At 36.8% G+C, this 16,950-nt stretch overlaps 1 protein-coding gene across 4 annotated transcripts; it reads left to right on the top strand.

Annotated features, from left to right (window-relative positions):
• The first annotated feature begins 2,147 nt into the window (after positions 1-2,147).
• LOC107662127 (centrosomal protein of 126 kDa-like) lies at positions 2,148-14,623 on the top strand. Of its 4 annotated transcripts, none has more exons than XM_016452033.1 (12): positions 2,148-2,589; positions 3,719-3,838; positions 5,688-5,833; positions 5,978-6,089; positions 6,603-6,783; positions 9,053-11,054; positions 12,394-12,549; positions 12,792-12,913; positions 13,302-13,359; positions 13,819-13,995; positions 14,173-14,237; positions 14,339-14,623. In XM_016452033.1, the coding sequence occupies exons 1-12, from the start codon at positions 2,558-2,560 to the stop codon at positions 14,423-14,425; spliced, it is 3,258 nt and encodes a 1,085-aa protein (XP_016307519.1). In that variant the 5' UTR covers positions 2,148-2,557; the 3' UTR covers positions 14,426-14,623. The 4 variants fall into 4 exon arrangements, with proteins under 4 accessions (XP_016307519.1, XP_016307520.1, XP_016307521.1 ...); XM_016452034.1 differs by having other exon boundaries at positions 12,424-12,549; XM_016452035.1 differs by having other exon boundaries at positions 14,304-14,371.
• The last annotated feature ends 2,327 nt before the right edge of the window (positions 14,624-16,950 follow it).

Here is a 16,950-nt window from a genome sequence, read left to right on the forward strand (position 1 = left end):
AACCCAGCAGTTTCGCTTCATTTCACACTCTGCAGCAGCAGAAACAGACAGGATCGATCCTGGGAGGCCCCGCAATTCACAACTTCACTTAATGTGTGAAAAATCTTCAAATAAAGAAAAACGAGTTTGAACTGACTCTACGGGTAGACGGATGAAGAACCTAAGCAAGTAGTGACGTTCCATTGGTGACCAAGTCATTCTTTTGAAAGGGATCTTTTCAATGAATCAGTTGCACCTGTTCACTAGTTTACGAATCGAATTGAAACAGCAAGAACGGTTCTCCAGTCAACAACTCACTGACTCTTTCGAACATATGGGATTCCTTATGAGCATTTGGAGTAAACTGACGTAGATTTGAATAAAATGGAGCGAAAAATAAGTTACTTGAATAACAATAATGTTACAAATAAAATGTAGGCCTACTGGAAATTTATGATTTGATTGTGTAACGATTTTACTTGCACAATGTTATATTAAAACGTGAAAAACATTTCGGCCAAGTGGCATGCTACATGAATATTAGCATTATTTATGTTAATTCAATTGTAGTAGTACTTAGGTTCTAAAATGTTTTATTAGCTGAATGGCTATAGAAAACTGAACTAGGACATTATTACAATAAACACTGTCACTTTATTAATACAAAAGGACAAACTATAATAAACATTAAAATGTGCCTATTGGTTTTAGCATGCCACACGAATACCAAGGACCACGTGATTACGTAATTGCATCCAGACGCAAATAATCACATTGGGCTATTTAACCGTTTCTTTGAAACATACTGTTTAAGAGTTGTTTTGTGGAAAACAGTAGGACTTCCATCCATTCATGGAGCCTTTCCAGTGTTGCCAATTTAGCTACTTTGTAGCTAGATTTAGCGACTTCCCCGTCCCTTTTCAGACTTTTTTTCAAAAATTTAGGGACAAATATAGCAACTTCTTGGACAAACCTTATCTAAGTTCTCATCTTGCCCACTGATCTACTTGACTTAATAAGGCGATATCTCTCATTATTGTATTTCATACATTGAAGTAGTACATGTTCAACTGTTTCTTGTTGATTACAGTGTATACATTCCCCAGTTGGGTGCTTACCAATTCTATATAACGTACCATTAAGTCCAGTATGCCCAATTCTAAGGCGTGTAATGATATTTTCTTCCCTTCGATTCCTACTCTCCTTTCTCCCAGCATCAACTGTTTTTTGTATATTATACAAATGTCTACCCGTTCCATGGTCATCCCAATATATCTGCCAAACTGATTGTGTATATGTTCTAATGTATACTTTAGCTTCTGCTTTACTTAATGGAATATGTAGATCTACTTGCTTTATTCTTAGAGTTTGCTTAGCCAGAATATCCACCTTCTCATTTCCGTCCACACCAACATGAGCAGGGACCCAAATGAATTGTGTAGACATACCCTTAACATTAATTTCATACATCAATTGAAAGCAGTTGGCAACACTCTTTGCATGCAACAAATGTAGCAAAACCTGTTGCGTATTTAAATCCAGCAGGTGGCAGCAATGTAGTACGTCCTTCTTCTTCTTCTTCTTCTTCTTCTTCTTCTTCGGTGTTTTATTGGCGGGTGGCAAACCAGCTTATAGGTGCATTACCGCCACCGACTGGACTGGCTGGACTGATATTTCCTTCCCTTCGATTCCTACTCTCCTTTCTCCCAGCATCAACTGTTTTTTGTATATTATACAAATGTCTACCCGTTCCATGGTCATCCCAATATATCTGCCAAACTGATTGTGTATAATATAAAAAGCAGGCACGGGTAAGACTGGTACACTGTATATGTTCTAATGTATACTTTAGCTTCTGCTTTACTTCATGGAATATGTAGATCTAGGCTACTTGCTTTATTCTTAGAGTTTGCTTAGCCAGAATATCCACCTTCTCATTTCCCTCCACACCAACATGAGCAGGAACCCAAATTAATTGTGTAGACATACCCTTAACTTTCATTTCATACATCTTGCAGAATATTTCGTTGATATGACCTGCCAGGTTTTATACTTTCAAGTGCAGCAAAACTATCTGATGCAATGACTAGTACGTCCTTGTTTGAGACTGATGAACGTCAAGAGCTTCTGATAGACGTGACCACGCCTCCACCGCGAGTTTGCGTCTGTTGTCAAGGAAGCGCGTCGATGGTTACCGACATGGCGTAACTCTTTCAGCTGTAGCGAATGACGAGAAAGGCTTACCTGTGCCTGCTTTAATTTAAAACAATGTCAAGATAGCATTCACTCAGTTTTGGTCTAGATGACTTTCGTATCAAACTACAGGAAGTTAAAGTCATAGGTAGTAAGTGTTGTGCGCTGTCTGTCTGTATTTAGCTCTCGCACTGGCTGCTGGCCAGTCTTCATTTTGCTCTCATTCTTCAGTGTACCAATATTTTACTTGAGCGGATAAATTCTGCTCTTGCCAGCTATGTTATTGCGCGGCCGTTCCAACACCAAGAAGATGCAGCTTTTCTTGTTCGGGTGATAAGTGTGGTGTGTTGAGACCTGTCAGCAGCTTGTCATCCTGATATTCGGGATGCCAGTCCTGGAGGACACACTCTACTACTCGTATCCTTTTCCTTGCCTGAATTACCAGCGTTCATATGGAGGTTGTTCTCATAGTTTTACTAGCAGCGCATAAACTACTGTAGTAGAAAAACATAACTTGCTTTATTTATTATTCTTGCATAATGGACCTTGGCTAACTAATGACCAAGTATAGGGTCCGTACAATACTGTGAAACATTATTACAATAAAAAAATAATAATAATAAAGTTTTCTATTTGAATGTATTCTAAAATGTAAATTATTCCAGTGATGACAAAGCTGAATTTTCGGCATGGTTTCTAATGATTTGATACCCAGTTATTATTGGTGCTCAATTATTAATAATGGTTCTTATTATTATTATGCATAATATCTTATTCATATCTTAAATTATATATATAATGTTTAAAAGTTTTTGCTGCATAATATTTTTGTGGAAAACCTATATTTTTTCAGGATTCTTTGATGAATAGAAAGTTCATTGAACAGCATTTATTTAAAATACTTTTTTTCTTTTTTTGTAACATTATAATTGTCTTTACTGTGACTTTTCGTTGATTTGATGCATCTTGCTGCATTAAAGTATTCATTCCTTTTATCTAAAAAATATATATTGTACTTAACCCAAACTTTTGAATGGTAATATGTCCAAGTATTCATAAAAAATATTAAGCAGCAAAAACTGTTTTCAGCATTAATAAAATCATAACTTTTTTTTTTTTTGAGCGCCAAATCAGCATATTACAATTATTTCTGAAAGATTATGTGACACTGAAGTAATGGCTGCTGAAAATTCAGCTTTGCCATCACAGGAATAAATAACATTTTAAAATACATTCAAATAGTAAACAGTTATTTTAAATTGTAATAGTATCTCACAATATGACTGTTTTTGATCAAAATAAATGCAGCCTTGGTGAGCATAAGAGTCTTCTTTAAAAAAATTAATTATTGCAAACTTTTGGCCGCCACTGTATATATATGCATGTTCTACTATTCCATAATGTTGTCTATGTTTAGATATTACTTATATTTTGTGTTTTCTTTGTTGTTGCATCTTTGTGCTGTGCATATCATAAGATAATGTATGCATAAGATCATGTTTTATCCTATAATAATAATACATTCCTTGACGTTGTATCACATTAGGAACATTAGATCAGGTGTGCATGAAGAGAATGAAAATGAAAGAGAAGCGTTGGTACAAGAACAGAGGTACTGTCGAGCTCAGGCTCGCAAGCTTTTCTTGGAAACAAATCGCAGACAAAAGTAAGTGTGTCAAAAATAAATCAGATTTTATATTTATTTCATTACTGTTTAGAAAATCTTGAGTGATTATATTTGAGTGATTATTTTTTAGTTTACATGAATGTATTTCAGCATCCAGATCTTAGGTTAAAAAGCATTTATTTGTATGAGAGTCAAGTATTTAGATGTTGTATCTTTTTTTATTTTATTTTTTTTATTTACTTATTTAGGTTTTTAACCACTTTCTATCAACTTTTTGGTGTCACTGTTTCATTTCAAATGTCCTGTCCAAATTAATTTTTAGATGTACAGATATGTAATCTCTCTCTATTCTTAACTTAAAATCATGAAAACATCTTATTTACTTCCTGTTGAATTTGTGAGTCACTTAACATTAAGTCAATAATAGACCATAGTATTCATAATCAAATCTATCATAATAGACAATGATAGACTTTTTGTACATTTTAGGGAAATATGTAAATTCTTTACCAAACAACAATTAAAACACAAATTGAATAGATAATTTAATGTTTACAGAAAAAAAAAAATTGTTCTTTGCGCTGTCCCTCCAAATTATGCATTTATAAGTATGTCAACATCTGCTTCCTGAAACATGTAATACATTGCAGCGTGGATATTAAACTACACAGCTCTAGCCTTTTGGTCTCTGAGGACTTGTTATTACATGAGGTGGCAATAACAAGAAAGAAATAGCGTCAGCGTATTCACCAAGGAGGCAACTACACTAAAAGACTGCCAGGTGAGTGTCCCAGAGATCAGAAGCAATGCACAGCTGCTGAATTTAGTGTTGACAGTGAGTGTCGGATATACTAAGAACTGTCTCCATGCTGTTAATGACTCAGTCTGGGTTTTTGACCTGGTCGGTCCCTCTGCACGTTGAAAGTGAAGCTACCCTACAGGGCTCAGATACTGTTATACAATCCTTCATTTGTCAGCCAGGATTTACCAGCTTGAAATAGAAGCTCTAATCAGCAAGAGCAAAGGAACATTACTTTATAGAAGGAAGTGATGGTGAGGAAGATGAGTGTATCCCCCCCTTCCCACTGAGTTCAGACACAGATCCGGAGCTATTTTTGTGGTGATTAAATAATTCCTGAAACATATCGAGTATATTACAGAATTTCATGAGTATGAACATAAGTGACAGGACACTCATTTTTGTCTTTATTCAGACATAAAAATGCAGTTCATGCATTCAGTGATTTGAAAACACTTCTATGATGAGTATGCTTTTAATTTATGTATTAAAATAAATTATAATATTTTAAAGTTAAAAATATCAGGGTGATAACAACTGTCCTAATATCATAATGAAGAAAAAACATCATTAAAAGTGAAATTAAGTAGAAACCTTATTAAGTAGTAATCTTTTATTATATATTCTTTAGGTTTCAAAGTCTCTTAAAATTATATTTTTTAAATATTTATTTAATATTTCTTATGAGAAAAAGTTAGTTCAGGTTGCTCAGCTATGGTAAATGATTCTGCATGAATTCTGCCTGACAGCCCAATGGTTCCGCGGCATAGGCATGCACTAGTTTCTGTGCCATTAACAAATTAATTTAGCTGAAATGCATCTGTTACAGAAGTCTCAGGTTTCTGTTGACCCTGGAAAGTAAACGTCTGAGATAACGGCAGCTTGTGCAATGAGCTGATATTCAAATGAGATTAAAGTCTCATTTCCTTTTTAAGTCAAGTGGTGTATTTGATATGCACATTTGCCAAAGTTCTCATCCATCCACTTTAAAAATAATGATATCTTTAAGAGGACATGGTGCGTGCAAACCATTGTCTAACTGTCAAAGGTCACAAAAACAGCATATATTTTTTCTGACTGTCTCTCTAGGGCTCTAGAAGAGAGAAGGAAACAGTGGGATGTTCAAGAGCAGAGACTGAGGGAGAATATTCTACAGCAGCGTCATCAGAGGGTCCAAGATGCCACAGAGAACTTCCAAAGAGCTCATCTCCCTCCTTCCCAGAGAAAAAGACCAGGTAAGTTCAACGAAACAGTCTAATCCATGTGTGTACATGCACTCTTTATCTCTTGAACTGTCTGTTAGCAGTTATTATTAGGTCAGTATGTGATGTAAACATCTCATCCTCCATTTAAATAAAGTCATTTGTGTCCTTCTGCAGCCTTTAAGAGAAGAACACCCAACCTTGATGAAGCACTTCATCATATTCAGGGCAGTCTGCACTTATATATCCAACAATCTCCGTTTTTGGCCAGTGGCTCCACCATTAGCAGGTATGACATTACTGCCATTGCAATATATTATTGATTGAAGATACATAACATTTTTGTAATACTTCATTAGAACTCTAATTAATGAAGTCCATCAAAATAATATTTCAAGTTAAATACTAAAACTTAAGAGCTCAATCAATGTATATATCAATGTATATCAATCAATGTATATGTATATATATGTGTACACATATATATACAGTATATGAACTATTTGAATGCCATTTAATATGTTAAGCATTATATAATCATTTAATAATTTTTACTCATCTTATAATTCATCTTATCAATAATGTTACCACAATAATGAAAATGTAACAAGTTTTGAATAATTAAAACATTTTGTATTGTTATTTAAAATATTTATACTTTATACTATATTATAAAATATTTATACTATATATTTATATTTATACTTTATTTATAATTTTAAATATTAGGGGAGCCAGATGCTATATGAATGTATATTCCTTATTACTGTGGATGCATTGAATCACCTGTTTTTTTTTTCAGGAGCTGCACTCCCTCCCCAAAGCCTTCAGGGGGCGCCCGTCACCTACGTGCCTTATCTGCAGCTGAGGCCTACACCAAACTCCTGCAGGAGAAGAGCCCGAGTAACTTCAAGGACAACCAGCTGCTCTTCCTCAGTGAGCAACAGGAGACCCAGAAAGAAAAAGAGCAGGCCGATCTGCAGGTTAATATGCATACTCATAAAACTATATGTATAGTTAAACCATAGCTGATGGTATTCATTTAAATACATTTTTATTATAAAATGTTGCTGATAAGTCTATCATCTGAAGGTTTATGTAATTCCGAGTTGAGGTTTTTGTTTGTTTACAGTTACAAGATTAATTATGATCAACTTCTTTATACAAGTGATAGTTCACTGTGATTCACTAGGGCCATGATTGTGTATGTTGAAAGGCCTGTTGGCAAATTTGTTTAAGGAGTGTGTGAAGGTTTTAAGATCTAATTCCAACTATTGGGGAAACAGAACAACATTGTAATTTTAGCCCAGGGCTCTTCCTGCCACAACATGCCGCAGCATCTTCTGAACAAACGGAGGAGTTTTAAAGAGATTAGCTCATCCTGAAGCTTTAAAGGATTAGTTCACTTCCAGAATAAAAAATTCCTGATAATTTACTCCCCCCCATGTCATCCAAGATGCTCATGTCTTTCTTTCTTCAGTTGCAAAGAGATTAAGGTTTCTGAGGAAAATATTCCAGGATTTTTCTCCATATAATGGACTTCAATAGTGGCCAACGGGCTGAAGGTCCAAACTGCAGTTTCAGTGCAGCTTAAAAGGGCTCTACACGATCCCAGCCAAGGAATAAGGGTCTTATCTGCTCGTCTTGCACTAGCTCGACTTCACACATTACGTATTCACTTTGGAAAGGTCATGCGTGAAGTAGGCGGAAGTACCGACCCAGTGTTTACAAAGCGAATGTGCAAAGAAAGTCAAATGCCCTTTACAAAAAAAGGTAAAACAACGATGTCGGACGATTTTGAAGTTGGAGGAGAAAATGAGATGGAGTTTCTCGCCCTACCCTACCTTTTTGAACCAGAGTACACAGACGAGGGTCACCTTTCCAACGTGATGCGTTAGTGCAACGTAAAGAGTTAGTGCAAGACGTGCATTTGTGGTTAAGCTGCATTGAAACTGCAATTTGGACCTTCAGCCCATTGGCCACAATCCTGGAATGTATTCCTCAAAAACCTTAATTTCTTTGCGACTGAAGACAGAAAGACATGAACATCTTGGATGACATGGGGGTGAGTAAATTATCAGGAAATTTTTATTCTGGAAGTGAACTAATCCTTTAATCACACAAACGCATATTAAAACCACAGATACACATTCCCCTTTCTCTATACCTCCAACAAACATTCTTTCACTCTTTGCACACTTAGTTATGTCCTCTTACACACACCAGCTGGAATGTTACCTGCACTGGCTTGTAGCCAACACATGATTTAATACAGTGAACTGAACAGAGCAGGACACAGAAGGTAATAACCCTATTTATAGGATAGGTTTTATTCTTAGGTATTCTAAGAAAAGTGTTCCATTCAGTGCCCAAATGTAGTCAGACTTATGGAATGCCCTTCATAGGAATGTCTGAGACCATCATGCTCTACCTGCCCTAAGTTTTCCCTCTGGAAGATTAGTATGCTTTTATATATTATTATTTTACTTGTTTTATTTTTTTGGGGTAAAAAGATTTTAATATTTGATACTAATGCTTTTTGTACAGATTCTAAAGACTTTAATCCTCTAGCATAAATGTAGATCCGTTTCTTTATTGAAATGTTTACAATACCATTCAAAAGTTTGGGGTAAGTACATTTTTTTAAAGGCATTAATTGAAATGAAATAAATTAAAGCCATTTAAAATGTTACAAAATATTTATATTTCGAATAAATGTCTTTTTCTTACTTTCTGTTCAAGATCACAGTTTCCACAAAAATATTAAGCAGCACAACTGTTTTCAGCATCGATATTAATAAGAAATGTCTCTTGAGCACCAAATCAGCACATTAGAAGGATTTCTGAAAGGTCATGTGACATTAAAGACTGAAGAAATGGCTACTGAAAATTCAGCTTTGCCATCACAGGAATAAGTCAAACTTTAAAATATTTTAAAATTGAAAACAGTTATTTTAAATAATAATATTGTTTCCGTTTTTACTGTATTATTTGATTAAATAAATGCAGCTTTGGTGGGCATAAGAGACTTTTTTCTGAACAGTAATGTATATATGTATATTGATCCGTCCTTCTATTCATTGTAAAAAGTTGTAGCAGAAACTGATATTATTTCACTTACATAAAGATTAACTTCCAATGTTTTATTTTCCATCCCTCCACAGCATGCATGCAACATGATCTCTAAAGAGCACCCAGTCTGCCAGTGTCAGTGCATCAGTGCTCTAATGTTTTTTTAATATTGATTTTCAGGAGTCCTCACATAGTGAGACAGAGAGTCTGTCTAGTCTGGACAGCTTAGAGAACGGAGACACTCAGAAGACCCATGACACTACACCAGTTTGTTGCTCCCACCAGAGCACCACCTGTACCCAGTCTTTCTACCTCCACGTGGATCCCCCTAAGCTCCAAGACCCCAAAAGCTCTCCATCACCATTCAGACAGTCCAAGAACCCATTGTTAACGTCTCACCCCTACTGTTCCATAGCAAAGAGTTTCCTGGAGGAGTTCTTAAATCAGGAAAGCAAACTCAGTCTCAACTCACCCTCAACAAAGGATCATGAGTCAACAGAGGAAAACAGGAGTCTCCGGAATTGCACGCAAGAAAGATTTGATAACTCAGAAGACCAATTGCAGACCTTCAACACCCAGTCTACTCATGGCTGCCAAAAAGAGTTGACTCAGCAGGACTTAGCAGCTAATTCAGAACATATGACTCATGATAATGACAGGAACGCTCAAGGGAACCTTTTAAAAGACAAAGGATCTGTGGTTGCCCACTGCAAAACACAAGCCTTGCCAGATACCACACCCCTGGAATTCTCAAGTCTGACTAAAGACTTCAAGTCAGAATCCAAACAGCAGACAAGAACCCTGGAGGAGAAATATGCTAAACATTTATCAGAAACACAGACAGCTCCTCCAGCCAGCAGATGCAAACACAGCGACAGCTCCTTCGAAGCCTTTTCGAGCTCCTCTGCCCATCTTAGTTCCCCAAACATACAACCAATAGAAGAACTGAGTTCTTCACAGTCACATAAACACAAACCAGATGTATATGTTGCCACTGGGCTCAAGATAGAATCCAAACCGTTGAGCATGGAGGAGAGTATAGGCATAGATTCTTCAAAACCTAAAAATGAAACGGATGTCACCAAACTGACAAAAGCTGGTGTGCTGAAGCCTTCTAAAATTATGGAGGAACCAAATAGAACATCTGCAGACCCTATGACCCATTCTGCCCCTAACAACAATGTCAGATTCCTGAAAGGGATTCTTAAAAACCATTTAAAATCCAAATCAGGAAATGTCAAATTCACTTATACTCCTGGCCATTTGCTTTTCACCAAAGAAGTGGCCATATTAATCCGGGACAGCGTAGAGCTGGCCAGGGCAAAACTCAATGAGCCAGAGCAGAACAGGACCATTAAGAAGAAACTACGCTGGTTTGATGAGGTAGATGGAGTTGAGGGGGTGGACCGAGTGTTTAGAGACCCCAGCAGGCGTGCTAACCTGCCTCAACAAACCCATAAACAGCTCTTGGCAGATCACGCAGACCATGTGAATTTACTCACAGGGGTATCAAAGAACATCTCCAATAAGACCTCTGCTGTCCCCACTGGGCCCCAATCCACTAGACAGGCCTGGGCAGATGTAGGGCCCCAAGAAAGCCATACACAGGAGCATATCAAGGAGCCCACCTCTCAAAGAAGAGCCCTCTGCATTGGGGGCCCACGGACTCCCCGGAGAGCTCGCTCAGACAGAGTCGGCTCGTGTCCCGTTACCTCCCGGGCCAGGAAGGGCACTATCATCAGACCGCAATCTGCCAGGGAAGCGCAACATGTGGCCAAGACCCAGGGGAAGACTTTGGTGCCTCGACCCCCTCTAAAACCTGAAGCTGTGGAGTGTAACTTAGCTGAGTGTCCTGTGTATATCTCAAAGGCATCCTGCAATGCCGATGGTGTTCTGAGCAGACCAGATCTGCAGGATTTGGCCCTTTACAAAGACACTCCAGATAGAGAGACAATAGTTCATCAGCCTACCCTCAGAACAGATGCTGTCTGTGCTCCAGTGCCACCCTACTGTACCTACACCCATGAGACAGGCATCTGTTCCCTCTCCCCTCCAGATGTCCTTGCAGACAATGCCAGGCGCAGGTGTGGAGAGAATGGGATATGTTTGGACCGGACTCCAACAGATGAGGAGATCACACTGCTGTGGCATGGTGTCCGAAGTGCTCTCGCCAGCAAAGACGGTAAAGAAAATCCCAAACTCAGTATTTCTGACCTAACACATTTTTTTAATAATTTAAGCTGAGTGAGTTTAAAATCCCACTACACATTGGTGTATAACATGTATAACATAAAAGCATGACATATGAAACATTCTGAGGGTAAATATGTTTTAATTACATTTTTTTGTCATCAATAAATTACAATAAAAGCCTGATTTATATCATATTGTATATTTATGTATATTTATAACACAGTATATTTTAGAAATTGGAAAATGGATGAAATTCTAATAATCAAGCATATATCAAAAATACAAATATATATTCATTTTAATTAATATGTAAAATGCAGTACAATGATAATATATATATATACTTCAAATGCGTACACACATTTTCAACACAACAATATTAAGTATGCATAGATAGATTGTATACAAAAGTTTTGTGTTGATCAAGTTAATGGTGTAAGAGCAGGGGTGTCAAACTAAATTCCGATTCAACCCTAATTAAACACACCTGATCCAACTAATCAAGTCTTTCAGGCTTATTTGAAAACTACATGGTATGTGTGTTGGAGCAGGGTTCCGGCCCTTCAGGAATTGAGTTCGACACCCCTGGTGTAGAGGTTTTAGTATAGGCTTACATAATTAAACATTAGGTATGTTGTGATGCACAGCATTTTCTCTTACAGTGTGTACTGACAAATTACTTGTCACACCATGCTAGATTAGAAGATGCTGTAACAAGTCCCAGCCTATATTTATACTATTTACAAAAGTTTATTACTTTTTGTAATTTGTAATCTGTATTTTTCCATTCTGCTTTACGTCTTCCAAATTTTGGGAATGATTGTTAACCTGCTGTGGAAAAAAGAAACATTTTCAGTAGGTGTCTTTCAGCTGACAAGGAACATTCCGGCCACGTATTACAAAACCAACAGTCATGCAATCATCAGCTTCCCATGAACTTTCACTGCACCTTGTCATATAGTCAAATGAGAGTCGATTGAAAGAACTGAGCTCCCTGTGTGTGTCGGCAAGTTCAGCAGCTTTGTTTGAGATTCTTGGGGAATATTTTTCTAGAGTCTTTGGAAAAGGTTTTTTTAGTGTTGGATCAATAGAGTCTGTTTTCTTTGGCCCTCTGCACAGCACTGCATCACTTGGGATTACTACTCTGTTGAAATGGATCCATTTAATGATGGACTGTTGGGGTCAATTATTTTTTAAATCATCAGGAAACCTCTACATTTTGAGGACAGAGACCTCAAGAACAGGAGAAGTGACTTTCATACTTTGGGACCTTTTAATTAAACCGTCTTCTTTTGTCTTTTTGTGTTTTTCTCTCTGAATTGACTTAGGTGACCCTCAAAGTTTTCTTGCTCACAATGGCCCGTTGTCTTCTTCGCCTCAAGTCTGTGCCAGCCTGTCCCATGTCACCATCAATGGTGATAGTCTGATCAGTGGTGTCAATGGAGCCTCAAAAATGGGTGGCTTTTTCTTGTCTTCCTCTAACGGTAAGAGTCTATAGTGTTATGTAATCTCCTCAAAGACCAAAAGCCAGGATATTTGCTGCTGCTAGCACAATATAAGTGATAAAAAAAATGAATAAAGACATGTCAATTGCTTCACTAGAGTTGTTTAGAAATGAAAGCCACTGAGCCTACATATGAGCCCATACATCAAGTAACCTGAGGTGAAGTGGTTTGCTGCTTAGATATTAATGTATTTTTTAATCTGAGTTTCTTCTGTAAATCAGTGAGAAGTCCAATAAGGAGACAGTGCATGGAGAGTAATATGGTGAAGAGCCGAGTTTCAGTGGAAAACAGCAGGAACCAACCTGTAGGAACAACACAGAGAAAGCCCAGTTTTCCTTATAAGGTAAACATGCGCATATTCTGAAGATACTATCCTAGAAAGCAAAGAAAACTAAGCCATTACTGGAGTCGACTTACAACTGGTTCGTTTTGCATGTATTTATAGCATTTAGTTCAGTGCTGTGGAAAAAGAAACCATTTCAGTAGGTGTCTTTCAACTGACAAGGATATTTATATAATTTACTTAATAAAAAATGTATAAATAAATACAAAATAAACTTAATTAAAGCAGCCCCTTGGAAGTTTTCTATCCTTTTATCTGATGTATAGTTTAAAGGATAAATGTCATGTTGAAAAATACTTGCAAACTTTTGTGCTCATATGATGTTGTTTTGGGCTTTTTAACACTTTTGAATTTAGTGCTCATTAACTGTTCACTTTTGGTTTAACAGGTCACGGTGCCAAAACCTCAACACCCAAATAAAAATAGTCATGCAGCTGACAGTGAAGGTAATTTATCATGTAAATTAATATCTAATTTCCTATTAAGTAGATAAATGGGCCACCTCTACAGATTTTCAGCAGGGCAAGAGCAAAGCATTTTTAAAATGTAAATGTTTATTCTCATGTTCAAACATACATTAATCATGTAAGGTGCAGCATGTTTTAAAAAATTGCTCAACCAAAATTAAAATATTGTCATTATTTACTTACTGTCATTTCAAAGCTAAATTATTACGGTGGAATTTTTTCTTTGATTCTTTAATAGAAATTTCAGAAGAACAGCATTTACTTGAAATAGAAATCTTTTGTAACATTATAAATGTCTGTCAATTTTGATATATATAAAACCGATTTTGAATGGTGGTATGTGTTTTTCAGCCAAACAATTACAAGCCAAATTGTTTAACACCCTTAAGTTGACTTTAAAACTTTAAGCATTAACATTGTTATTTTCCACCGTTACAGGCCCAGAGGCGTCAGACAGTGCCCATGAAGTAGTGGACTGTGCACAGACCCATAAGTTCTACAACAGTCCGATTGGTCCATTGAGCCAGAGAATACAGTCCCTCAGTGTCAGCGCTCTGTCACTAGAGGAGCAGAAGATCCTGCAGTCACTCGAGAGACTTAATCAACGCCTGCAATGTCAGGGTCATTTTAAAAACATGTACATTTGATCCACACAGTCAAAACGTACATGTTTATCACAGATTTGAGGCGAGGGCAGTAGCTTTTAATTTGGCCCTATGTATGCATTTCTTGTTTTAATGTTTTCAAAATATCAACAGCTGTGTTCTTGATCACTTCCACTTGATTTAACAGATGTGCAAGATACAGCTGGTGGCAACCCAGCAGTGAAGGGCATCTTTGCTTTGGGTCCTGCGTTTGTGAGTATTGCCCATGTAATCAGAGGAAGTGATCTGTTCCCCTGAACTAATGTGACCTGCTCACAGCTCTGTCCCATCTTTCTGTCTTCTCATCCTTGAAGAACCAGACCGGTGAGAGTGTAGGTGTCACTGTGCGTAGGCGAGGAGCCTCTGCTGATAATCGCACCCAAACTCAACAGCGTTGCTGACTACACCTCCCATGATCCACCACTCCCTCAAACACCTTCTCTCAGCTGCACTTTGCAAACCTTCAAACCTTATGATTATATGCTGTATATTGCATAGACATACTTAAATACTTGAGTGGTATTGAGAGTTTCTAACTGTTTTTTAAAGGAATAGTTGACCCAAAAATTAAAATCAGGATGTAATCCAAGATGTAAATGAATTTGTTTCTTCACAGAAGAACAGATTTTGAGAAATTTAGCAGTACATCACTTGCTCACCGATGGATCCTCTGCAGTGAATGGGTGCCGTCAGAATGAGAGTCCAAACATCACAATTATCCACAGGTAATCCACACAACTCCAGTCCATCAACTAACATCTTGTGAAAAGCTGCGTGTTTGTAATTAACAAATCCATCAATATGTTTTTTAACTTCAAATGTGTCCTCTATTTATAATATTGCTTCCTCCAGTGAAAAAATGGTCTCTTCTGAATCAGGAGAGAAATATGCACAGATCAAGAAAAAAAAAACAGTCCAAAAGATATACATACAAATATGTAAGATTTTGATGCAAGAGGACAACAGAGGATAGCCTTTTTTACTGGAGGAAATATTATTATGGCTTATGAACTTGGATTTTGGAAGCAACGGTTTAAAGTTCAAAAGCCTTAATGATGGATTTGTTTCTTACAAACAGGCAGCTTTTCATAATTAATCGACTAGAGTTATGTGGATTATTGTGATTTTAATTTTTTTCAGCTGTTTGGAATCATTCTGACTTCACCCATTCACTGCAGAGGATCCATTGGTGAGCAACTGACTATTTTTGAGTGAACTATTCCTTTAATCAGGTGTAATATGTGTGAAATGATTCTGGCAATACACAATAAATTACGTTTGTGTAATAAAACGTTTTAAAAAAAAACATTTACAAGAAAATGTATTTGATGTTCATGTGTTGTTTGCTTCTAATTAGTTGGTATTTATTTTTTAATTAATATATTTTCATTTCTAAATATATTTTCATAGGAATTGTATATTATTAATGTATACATATTGGTATTTTAATTCTAAACAATCTTGACTCTTGGAGAAAAATAAATTGAGGGGGGTGAAGTTTTGTTTTGCTTTGTTTTCTTAGTGCCACTGCCAAGACAGGATAAAGGGCTTTTTGTGTAACTCAACCTCATTCAAGTGTCGGTTAAGCATAAAATGGATACAGATTTACATTGTATGTGTGGCATAATCATGACAGGTTTTTCTGGGTGTGTGTTTTACGTGTGTATGTGTGTGCCTATGACCTGTGTGAGTGATGTTTTGTGTTTGTGTGTGTGTAATCAGTGTATACATGCATGGGAAAGCTTATCTAGGTGTGTGACAGTGAGGTTTGAGTGACTATTAATTACTCCAGTGCATTGGAGACTCACCGCACAGGCTTTGCTGGATAACGAAGTCAAACTCCTGATGCTCTTTTGCCATCACCACCCTATAACTGTCATCATGTCCTGTAACCCTTCTGTACAAAGCTGTACTCCAGTCTTCAGTGTCACAGGATCCTTTGGAAATCATTCTAATATGCTGATTTGGTGCTCAAGAAACACTTCTCATTATCAATGTTGAAAACAGTTGTGCTGTTTGATGTTTTTTTGTGGAAACCATGATGCGTATATTATTAATGTATACATATTGGTATTTTTATTCTAAACAATCTTGACTCTTGGTTTTGTTTTGCTTTGTTTTCTTAGTGCCACTGCCAAGACAGGATAAAGGGCTTTTTGTGTAACTCAACCTCATTCAAGTGTCGGTTAAGCATAAAATGGATACAGATTTACATTGTATGTGTGGCATAATCATGACAGGTTTTTCTGGGTGTGTGTTTTACGTGTGTATGTGTGTGCCTATGACCTGTGTGAGTGATGTTTTGTGTTTGTGTGTGTGTAATCAGTGTATACATGCATGGGAAAGCTTATCTAGGTGTGTGACAGTGAGGTTTGAGTGACTATTAATTACTCCAGTGCATTGGAGACTCACCGCACAGGCTTTGCTGGATAACGAAGTCAAACTCCTGATGCTCTTTTGCCATCACCACCCTATAACTGTCATCATGTCCTGTAACCCTTCTGTACAAAGCTGTACTCCAGTCTTCAGTGTCACAGGATCCTTTGGAAATCATTCTAATATGCTGATTTGGTGCTCAAGAAACACTTCTCATTATCAATGTTGAAAACAGTTGTGCTGTTTGATGTTTTTTTGTGGAAACCATGATGCATTTTTCTCAGGATTCTTCGATGAACAGAGTAGAGTAGAAAATAATCAGAATTTATTTAAAATGGAAATCTTTTGTAACATTATAAATGTCTTTACTGTCACTTTTGATACTTGCATACTTGCTGAATACAATTAAATAGTCAAATTAATTTCTTTCCAAAATAAAGATCTTATTGACCAAACTTTTGAATGGTAGTGTGTGTGTGTGTATATACTGTGTGTGTATGTGTATATATATACTGTATATATATATATATATATATATATATATATATAT

The sequence above is a fragment of the Sinocyclocheilus anshuiensis genome, unplaced genomic scaffold (assembly GCF_001515605.1).
Source record: "Sinocyclocheilus anshuiensis isolate Anshui unplaced genomic scaffold, SAMN03320099.WGS_v1.1 scaffold643, whole genome shotgun sequence".
Taxonomy (NCBI): domain Eukaryota; kingdom Metazoa; phylum Chordata; class Actinopteri; order Cypriniformes; family Cyprinidae; genus Sinocyclocheilus; species Sinocyclocheilus anshuiensis.

What these genes read in the sequence shown, in the direction of transcription:
- LOC107662127 (XM_016452033.1), top strand. Translation starts at nt 2,558, where the DNA reads ATGCCAGTCCTGGAGGACACACTCTACTACTC. An exon ending in AAGAGCAGGCCGATCTGCAG is followed by an intron (nt 6,784 to 9,052) that starts GTTAATATGCAT and finishes ATTGATTTTCAG; the next exon opens with GAGTCCTCACATAGTGAGAC. An exon ending in AGCCCAGTTTTCCTTATAAG is followed by an intron (nt 12,914 to 13,301) that starts GTAAACATGCGC and finishes TTGGTTTAACAG; the next exon opens with GTCACGGTGCCAAAACCTCA.